This window comes from Centroberyx gerrardi, chromosome 6 (assembly GCF_048128805.1).
Source record: "Centroberyx gerrardi isolate f3 chromosome 6, fCenGer3.hap1.cur.20231027, whole genome shotgun sequence".
Taxonomy (NCBI): Eukaryota; Metazoa; Chordata; class Actinopteri; order Beryciformes; family Berycidae; genus Centroberyx; species Centroberyx gerrardi.
In genome coordinates, this window is record NC_136002.1 from 23,089,470 (window position 1) to 23,100,137 (window position 10,668).

The following is a 10,668-nucleotide window of genomic DNA, read 5'->3' on the forward strand; positions in this document are numbered from 1 at the left end:
CGAATCGCTATGAAATGGGAATCAAGCAACCACAATAAGAGGCATTGGTCCTACTGATGGTGTTATGTGGTGACAACAGGAGGCATTTCCAGTTGGAACTTGAAGTGTGACACCAACTGAGATGAATCAATGGAAATACCCTCATAAAGACACTGACTCATTGCCAGGGTTTAGAAGAACAAGGTTTGGTGGTATCGAGCTCCCGCCACAAACACTCCAGAATAAAAACATGACTGAGCAAAAATGTGCAAAAGTGAAAATCCTCCTCTTTCAGAATAATATATCATCCTGTTTTCTCTGAATTCAAACTAGATGTGCATCGGAATGTTGTTTAGGGATTTCCGAAAAGATTAGGCTTATGGTTTTTATATTAAATACACTATGTTATTTCATAGTCGAAGAATCCATGATTTAGCATACATTCATCCTCCATCTGATTATCAAATAAACATGATGACATCTTGGTATCACAGACTACTAAGATATTGATGATGTCAAGATCAACCAGACGAGGAAAAACAGAGCAGGAAGCAGACGATGTGGAAGATGAGAAGGAGAAGATGGATGAGATTAGGTTGAGAAGGATGAAAGAGAGGAGTAGAGGGAAAGAGAAGGACACATTAGCCTAAATGGTGCTGTGAAATGGCACACACCCCTTGGGAAAACTTAGAGAAAAACAGTTAAATATCTACAAAGATAACATAAGTAAATTTTTCCCATTGAACATTTTTCTCATTTGGGCCTGCAATTTTAAAATTACACACCCATTCTAATGAACAAAAAATATTTCCAAGAGAAATAATGTTTCTATTAATTTCAATCCAAACTGTAAATAATTTACTATGACATTTGGAGGGACTCCAAATCAAGTGCCCCTTGGAATTTTAGGAAATGTATGAAACATTAATAATCCAATTGTTTTTCAATGATGTCAATCCAAAATCTGATTATTGCAGATTCCTTTTTTATGAGCACCAAAGTACCTTTTCCCACCACATCAAACCACTGGCTCATCATGGCTCAAATGAGTATCCTAAGCCGTTGTCTTGGAAACGGAAAATGTCTTTATGTTGGCATTGTTACATATTGTGCTATTCACTCTTATGAAAAGTGCTCAGTATGAATTCAAATTTACACAAGCGTTTTCATTTCCAGAAATTGGATTATATTACATTGTACTGTCGGTGTATGGTTTAAGTCTCTTGTCAAGTGTTCTCTTTTTTGCAAATCCTCTTTGATTCTATGCCATTAAATACCCTATCTGAAGGAACACTTTCTTGTGTTTTTGGTACATTTAATAGGAACACACACATGCAGTGTGAAGGCTTTGCCACACAGTGGGACACATGGAGCTGGGCCAAGCGCCTGGGGACAGAGGCTTTGTTTCAATCAACCATGACATTTTCTCACTGTCGAACCATGTCACACCTTACCTCAATAAATCCATCAATGCCTCAGTGGACACTTACAATTCAGAGACATTAAATTCAGCACACAAACATTTTCACATGGCTAGGCTTGAAACAATTTCAAGACTTCAATGCCTGGCAGCATTAAACAATAAAAGCTGGAACAGACAAGAAGGCCAAGGAGGGTGAGGGAGGATGCTCAGGAGATGGAGTGATAGATGGGGCAGTAGGAAGAGGAGGAGCAAGAACATTTCTTACTGATGAAAGGTTAAGGGATCACCAGGCGCTCATGCAGACAGAGAGAGACAGCTCATTACCTAGGAAAGGGCGAGTTTATTAACAGAGAAAGGTTTCAGAGCACACCGCGGCTACAGCTGACAGAAGCAAAGAGCTTTCTCCATCTGCTCCCCTCGGCTAAAGGTGAGTCAAAGGCTGGAGGAGGGACTGGCTGTGCGAATGCATGTTTCAGTGTGTGCTTGTGTGGAGTAATGTACTTGTACCTTTGTAAGTGCACAAATGCCTCACAAAGCAAAACACCTTAAGAATGCTGAGGACGTTAAGTGTCCCTATGAGAAAAGAGTTTATTTCAGGGTTATTTCATACAGATAGCAACTCAACAAGTGAGGGGAAGCCCATTCTTTTCCAATGCCAGGAGACATGTCAGGTGATGTTGACCACTGCTGCCTAGTTTCCTCATTTATCGGTAAGGGAAGGTACTGGTGTTGTTATATGTCACGCCTATGGCTGCAACACTATTGGCTCTACAGCTGCCAAATAAGCTAGCCCAAATCAGCATACGGACAGTTTCACTGTGATCTGGCTGTTAGCGGTCTGAACACAAAGCTTACATTTGGTATTATGCTAGGAATGAAAGACACAGGGTCAACTGAGAAAGTATGGGACAGGCCAATTTATCAGGAAATTGCTATGTAACATAAGGTTAGTACATATCAGCAGCACAATGCCACCCATGCACGTCCACATGTGTATCGCCGTTTGTCTTTACACAAGCTTGGACACAACATACATAAGTGTGTCTGTAGATATTATCGATTATGATCTGCTTAAATTTTAGACTGGCAGCCTGCGCTCTCACTACTGTCATGTTTTGTATACAGGAACATCCTGTACAGACAGAGGAGAAAAGGCCGTCCTGGGCTGCCTGTCGGGGAGGCATCCCGCACTTGTGGATGAGAGAAGAATAGTTCTGCTGTCAGCGAGATGCCCATAGAGACCTTGTGTTAGAAGATGTGTGTGAATTCAGAAAAGGTCCGTTTATGAATTGGAAAAAAAAAAAAAACAAGTACTTGGAATTCACCAGCCATGAAAAACTTTATTCTTTGTGAATCTGGACTGGTTACACATTTCTATTGTGTGGAAGGCCATCTGTGCCTCAGAGGAGGCTGTATGTTGGTAACATAGAACAATATTAGATCTTCACTCGGTGTAATTACGCTGTCTTTATGTGTGTCATACTGGATGTTACGTGACAAGATCATTTCACCATTTGTTTGTTAGTTTCCAGTTAAACTTGGGCAAAAACAAAACAGCCTCATCTGAATTCTTAATCAAAAACAGGAGCTATAAACCCACAATCCTCAATTTAAAATGTATTCTAGGAATTTTGTGTTTACAACATTATTAACATTACAGCTTTTCTGTGCTTTTCCCCACAACCCACACCCTCTGGAACAGAAAGGTAACAGTACCATGGGGAGAATTCAGAGAAACTAAAAGAAGGATCTAAATGCTCCACATGTTGCTTATTGTAATACAGCTCAAGGAAACATCTAAAAAGGAAATTGCAACTGTGCTAACCTTTTGATTATTTGCAGTGCAGTTGTGGGAAGACCTTGGAAGACAGAACAGCTCCCCGGGCATTTCACAATCCCTCCAGGGAAAAACTTTCATGGATTCAAGGTTGCTCAAGACACTCAAGGCTGTTTTGCTTGCTGTTTCTTTTGGCCCTATCTCTATGTCTAGTTGCCTTTTTTTCTATTTTTGCAACTTCAATCCAGTAATTCAGTGTGCAAGGCTGAACAACTCTTGTGAGAAAGGAGCCATTATAAACATGGCAGGAATGAAAGAGAAATGAGGTGGAAAAACAAGGTCAAATTGTACAATTGAAATTGAATCCAAAATAATGGCTAGAGGCAGTTACCAGATGTCTTCATGTTCAAAATGTTTAAAAAGGGCATTAAGTAATCTATGACTTTTATCAACATCTGTTGGGAACCAAGGAATTGCAAACAACATTGCCAGCTCTCTGGCACAGATTATGGTAGCCTACAGTATAATTGACATAAATAATCAAGTCCCATTTTCACAATAGAGATGAGTAAGCTAGATAATTAGAGCAGAGATCCATCAGAAACATCTATTGAAGAAGTAATATGTCTATCTCTGTCTGAGCACCTGGTGAAGTAATCGTTGAGTCATTGGTATTGATCAACAACCCTATCAAACCTCTGCAAATTCATTATAGTCATTTTGTGCTATGCTATGCTAATGAAAATCAAACTTTAAGGACAAACTTCAGTGAAATGTTGGAATATTTTCTTACCAATGAAATAAGATGACATAGCATAGCATTATGTTGGGCTTTGATAGGGGCAGAGACTAGAATAGGTGTGTTAAATAAGCTTGACTGATCAGAAGCTGTAATTGTGTTTATCGGGAAGCGCATCGGACCGCCGCGTCCATATTATGCCGTGTGAAGATACCTCAATCATTATGCTTGCTGCTTGATTTGATTGTGTTAACGTAAAGCTGATTGTGTTCAACTGCATGCCGCTGAGCTTGCATCCGTGTTAATAGCCACCGTAGAGAGCCAATATACTGCATTTTACCAGTTCAAAGACCAGTAACCCGGTGTACCACTTCCAAGTCGTACCCCGAGTTTCTGCATGGTGAAAAGCTATTGTTGTGTCTCTAGACGGCGAGTAGAATCTCTAGGTTTACCCTGAGTGCTTCCCTCTATTCTCTCTCTCTCTCTCTCTTACTAACACCACATACACACACCCACATCTCATTACACATTCATTGCTACCTAAGAATTAGATGGTGTTGGTTTAGCTGCCTAACTCCAACCCCATCTTGGTTCCAAAGCCTCTTTGTTCAAACTGTGGGGTCACGTCCGCCATCTTGCCCTCTCTCTCTCTCTCTCTCCCCCTCTCTCTCATCTCTCTCTCTCTCTCACACACACACACACACACACACACACACACACACACACACACACATACGCACGCATCCATACGTGCCATATGTTGTTTGTGCCTTTATGCTTGCTAGTTTAGACCTATAGTTATAGTTGTGTAATAGTTGTTGATTAACTGAAGTGTTGTTGATTATTGATTGATATTGCTAAAGTTAAATAAACTCTGTTATACTTTTAAAGAGAAGTTGTCTGTGATTTCTTGTGCATATGTGTTGTAATAACGGCTGGTTGTGAGGGCCTGTGTACGAATTCACCCTTCACTGTTCACTCATAAATGTACAGTGGCACTTAAACACTGTCATTTGGGGTTGAACAGCCATTTTGAGACTATAGTAAAGGTTCGGTTACTGGTCCCCGATTCCAGGGTGGTGCCCCGTTAATATTGACTCCTGTCAATAATTTTATGAATATTAATAATTTCACGATTATTAATTATTGATTGCTAATAACCAAACCTGCCCCTATCAAAGCCCAACAATTACATGTAAAATTTGGCATTAAATTAAAATGTATTTCAGACACCCATAAAGGACAACAGTACCAAGATCAGATTTATCTGATATTTTGCATGTCAAAATGTTCAATTACAAGTTAAATGTTTTTGAGCACAGCTATGGGAGGATTCAGGGCACATTCTTGTACCAGCTTGTAATGGTCTGACATCCATCTTCCAATCCATCCTGAATAGCCCCCAATTATATCTGATCTTTAACCGATCATTTAACCCTCATTAGTGGCAAAAACACTGGTGCCCGAATGTGTGAATGTCTCCGGATGGCTACAGCTACAACAATCTGACATTTGTTTCAGTAGGAACGGCCATGGTGTGCCAAGTTTTATATTTCTGTATTTCCCGTCCTCTTACGCAATTGCCTCTCTCTCCCCATGGGATTACGGGAATGAATAATTGTATGAATAATAAACTCCATTCATAACTTTTTTAGATACCCTGCTAGCAGACAGACAGGCGGAATGGGACAAGAACATAACCCCCGCCCATCTCCGTTGGCGGAGGTAATAAACTCAACAACAGAGGCTAGGCAGCCAAAATGAAACAGTACGGTATGTTACTCAGTCCACTGTTTCAGAAACAAAGTGTATGATATTCAAGAGGAGTTCAAAGGCTGACAAAGAAACAGATGGACACAAAGGGAAGGAGGGGGCAGAGAGTAGCAGAGGTGATGAGGTGAGCTGTGCTCTCTGAGTTCAGAGAGAGAGGATGAGCTCTAATGAAAACATCACACACCGAAAAAGCAAAGCCAGCAGGCTGTGGTACACCACAAGCTGCCCACAGGGACATCTAAAAAATGATTTCATTCTCTTGGCATGCCATCTGCATATTTCACTCCCACAACATGAAAGACTGAAAGACTGTGCTTTTTGACATTTACATTAGTAAGGGACATTTTTTGTTAGCCCAGAGGCAGCCACTGAAACACTACCCATACCCACTGCCACAGAGAACAGGCAGAATTACATTTTGCACTGACCAATCAGTACGCTTTCAGAAGTGATGAAACGTGAGTCAAGCAGGACTTCTCTGAAGGTTAAGGTTTGTCAGTCAGTTTGTTCAAAGACTTTTACGTTTTCACATACAGTATATTTATTTTCCTTTATTTAAGCAGGAAGTCTCATTGAGATCAAAATCTCTTTTTCAAGAGAGACTTGCTAACAGCAGTACAGATATAAAAAAGACATACAAGTTCATTCACACATCGCCACACAGCAAACAATCGGCAAACAAAGAGTCGATGTTAAGGAAAACACGGTTTAAGAATTTGAACTTTTCTAAAGGAACGAGGAATTCTAATTTCAAAGACTATGCCATTATCGGACTTTATGAACAATCATCCACCAATATGTAGTCAGACAGCTTGATGATTTTGTTATATTTCTTTGCCAAGGAAACTGTTTCTGCATGTCTACAAGGGAAAAAGTTTTATGCACTTGTCCTCCAGCAAGCATTGTTAGGATTTCTCATTGAAACCTTGTCTACTGACCATTTAGACTCAATGCCATTGCAATTTTCACTTATAAGGTTATATGAATTTGCTCTATGTAACAAAAACAAAATCAGGTTGGTTTGTGCAGTACATAGTATCGTTGGTATAAAGCATTGATATGGCTAGTATGTTATATATTTTTAAGCATGCTCCTTTGCTTGCTTACTAAGTGAGTAATGCCATCTCAATCTACATAAATTTCTGTCCCAAAGAGTGGAGCAGTAGCTAATCTCCGTTCAAAAGCTACAACAAAGAAACAACATTACTGATATAGGCATGGAAGCTTGGCATGGACGTTTTCCTTCACCAGAAGATATGTCAACTGCAACATCTATAACTTTTTATAAGTTAATCAGATGGTAGAGTTTTTAACTTAAGCTTAATGGCACTCCCCCAGAATTCTAAGAATGGCTGTTTCATAGCCATACCATTTTAAAATATATAGCTTAAGGTGAATGCATTATTTTATGATATGCAAGTTAATCAGATGGTGTAACTTTTAACTTGAGCTTGGTGTCACTTCGCCAGAAGTGTCTTACATCCATATTATTTAAAAGTGCCTCTGTGTACACTATTTGAAAAGCCACAGTGCTAAGAAACATCTTTATTTTACCAAATATACAAAACGCAAATTGCCAGAATTGCTGTACTGAAAATGTACAAAACAAAAATAACCCAAATAGCAGGGAAAATACTGATGTATTTGCTACTATTCCACAAATGGTATATAAGCATATTCTCAACAACATTAAATGAGTAACAAATGAGTTATCTAAATTACAGACTACAATGGGTATTTGCTTGATATTGTTTGACCAGCTTATGTCTATTTGAAAAACTGCTGAATCCTTGCAATTTTAAAATGTTGCCGTTGGTTTGTGATTCTTGAAGTGTGTTCAAAGGGTTTTAAGCCAAACCAGCACTCTCCAACAAACATCAACAAACCCCAATATGCTGAGTTTGACAGAGTTTGGCAGCTGCATTTTGAAAGATACCAGTCATCCTAGCAGTGCACTGACTAAAGAACATGACTACTGTAATCATTAAATGCCACGTATACAAATACGGTCCAGACTCCCGAAACATTTTAACATGGAAGGCAAAAACAAAAAAAAACATATAGTCAAACTTTAGGCCACCCTGAAGCATGGTAGGTTCGATCTCAGCAATAGCCATCTGTCCTGTCAAAAAGACACTGAAACTACCTGCTCATTCTTTTCGTCACTCTGGATAAGGGAATCAGATAAATGTCTAAAATGTAAAAATGAATAATAAACTGAGTCTTCAAACTGTGCGTTCATACTGCGAGCAACACGATCAACAAATCACCTGAAGTACATTCACTTTCTATAGAGCTGAGCGGCCAGGGAAACTCAGCTGATATGTGGAAGGTCAACAGGCAGCTGAGAAAAGTTGGCCATGGCTGAATTTTTCACGGTCATCATCGCCCATCAACAGCCAGATTTCCGTGCTTCCCTGTTTCCCTAACAATGTGTTTTCGTTTCATAAACAACAGTTCCGTCTGGGAAGTGCAAAACAATGTAACACTATGAAAGGCAATACCAAAGCTGCAAAAAATACTCGATTTGCCTGTTAAAAACTTTGTGACTGAGAGAAGACTGTGCGGATGAAATCAGAGTCTCCAGCACCGTCCACAATAAATTAGAATAGTGACCCATCAATCAAGCTGCTCGCAGTATGAATGCACGATAAGACTTACATCTCTGTCAATAACAGATATGCTCTGACTGACCTGCTATTGACTGAAATTGGCCAGTTTTCTTCCTAAATGATTAGACTGGTGGTCTCAATCAAATGAGCCAATCTGATGATGCCTCATCAATCTAATCATATGCTAAATGAATCATGTGTTGTGCAGAACTGAGCTCACCTCTCTTGGCATTTGCTTGTCTCACCCGCCAAACTGTCTTGTGGATCTCAAAGTTGTAATTTGCAGGCAAGGCTTTGATCGCCTCCTGTAACTCTGGGTCCTGCAGGATTTCATCTGGAATTTGATTGGCTACCCGCCGTGGTCCCCGCACTGAAGGGAAAGTTAAATGATTCAGTTGTTAGAAATGCAGTGTAGCTAGGTAAAGTGTGGACACAAGACCTAACAGACCTACGTCAAGAGACTACAACCAAAGCAAGCAAAGTCATACTTGGGACACCATCATGCACATGGACACATGATATTGTGAGTACAACATCAGCAAGAACACTGATGTCTACTTGGTAGCTATCTACAATTCAAGAAGTGGGAAAGCCAGCACCGATTTACTGTATCAATGTTTTGGTCTATTCCCCTTTCTCAAGACAAGTTTTGTATTCATAACCAACACTAATCTGTCCTGATATACATAGTTAGTATGATTACATGACTACTCGTCAGATTGACACAATAACTTGGTAAAGACATGACTTGCTGTGTGTGGGACTTGCTGTGTGTGGGATCTTCTCAAGCTAGTAGGCACCTCAAAAGTGTGGGCTATGTGAACAGCTTGTGTTAATTACCTAGTTTCAGTATGTAATAGCATAGCCTGCAATGGAAAATTATGTGAATTTACTGTAGGCGTCTGTAAAGTCAAGAAACTACCTTTAACTTGAGCTACATTAGCTAAGCTACACGTTACCAGTGTCTAGCATAAACATCATATCTCCATCATTACTAGACTACTGTAATTGACAGCTGCCAAGGGTTGAAGGATTTCAAAACAACAAAACGATCCCAGGCCTGTCTCTGTTTACAGCACTAAACAGACAGAAACAGGCTCAAGAACACAGGTAGCTCATTTCGAAAAATGTTATGAAACTGAACGCCGTCTAACGTTACACAACTGTCTACAGTTGGTTCACACCCAGTAAATCTCGCGTTAGTTGCTTATAATCAATAAGTTTAGAGCATTATACGGCATGCAAACATAGATTTTAGATACATAGAGATTTTAATAACTCATTTTAATCGCTTGTCATTCATAGCTTAATCGCTCTTATGTAACGTTAGGCTATCCATCTCTGACAGTAGCATCCTAGCCTGAGCACAGTCATGTTGTGTTGAAAATAACCGTGCCAGTATCTTTAATTAAACGCATCATGGGCGTGGAAGAAACTTGTCATATAAGTCCATCTCTCTGTGTCTCATATTAAATTGTATTCGAGGTTAACAGTTACCTGTGGTCTTTTTAGCAGCGACAATCTGCGTTTCACTCTGCGGCGCTGCCATGTTTTAAACATGTGAGAAATACAAAGGCAAAACCAATCGAGTGAAGAGGACAGTGGAGGGAGTCGAGCACCGATGCAACCGATGTCGGTGAACGGGACAGGGTCTTAAAGTCTATGGTCCGCGCAGTTGTAGTAGTTAGTAGTTGTAGTTAAAAAATGTAACAACAATAATAAAATCGACTTAAAATGTATTAGTTATTGAAAAAAATAATTGGCGAGCCTAATAACTAATTATAATTATGCTATTATCATTATCATTATTATTAGGCTAGTAGCCTAGTATGAGTAGCATGATTAGCATTAGTATTAGTATTAATAACATTATTGCAACTCAGGGAACGTGTTTTTCATAGCCTAAAATATTTTGCAATGTGCTGTTCACGTTTGAAAACAGCATATATTTTTTATAGGCTTTTTTTTACAGGCATCTAAATGCTCAGCCTGGAGCTTTTGAACTTTTTTTTTTGTTTTTGTTTTTTGTCAGGAACATGGCCCATTGTAATGTACACTGTTGTGTGGGCTATGGTCAATTTTTCGAACAAGCTGCCAAATCGGTCAATACTAAACTAAGGGCCATTAAAAGTGAGTGAGTGAGTGAGTGAGTGAGTGAGTGAGTGAGTGAGTGAGTGATTGACAGAGAGAGAGAGAGAGAGAGAGAGAGAGAGAGCGAGAGAGAGAGAGAGAGAGAGAGAGAGACTCAGTTCACTTCATGCATAGCCTCTCTAGTCTGTTAGATAGTTATTTGAGTGTCTTTGATTTTTAAGCAAGTCAGTGGCTTTTATCAAAGCTGTCTCCCGCCGCAGAATGAGGCAGTAGG

General features: G+C 39.6%; 1 protein-coding gene across 1 annotated transcript in view; it reads right to left on the reverse strand.

Annotated features, from left to right (window-relative positions):
• The window catches only part of dph1 (diphthamide biosynthesis 1), a 52,684-nt gene extending 42,773 nt beyond the window's left edge, over positions 1-9,911 (reverse strand). Inside the window, exons 1-2 of the mRNA XM_071897145.2 lie at positions 9,801-9,911; positions 8,524-8,673 (exon numbers count right to left, since the gene is read on the reverse strand). Coding sequence (XP_071753246.1) covers positions 8,524-8,673; positions 9,801-9,852 — 202 coding nt within the window. The 5' untranslated portion in view covers positions 9,853-9,911. The remainder of the gene's footprint in view (positions 1-8,523; positions 8,674-9,800) is intronic.
• Positions 9,912-10,668: the final 757 nt, after the last annotated feature.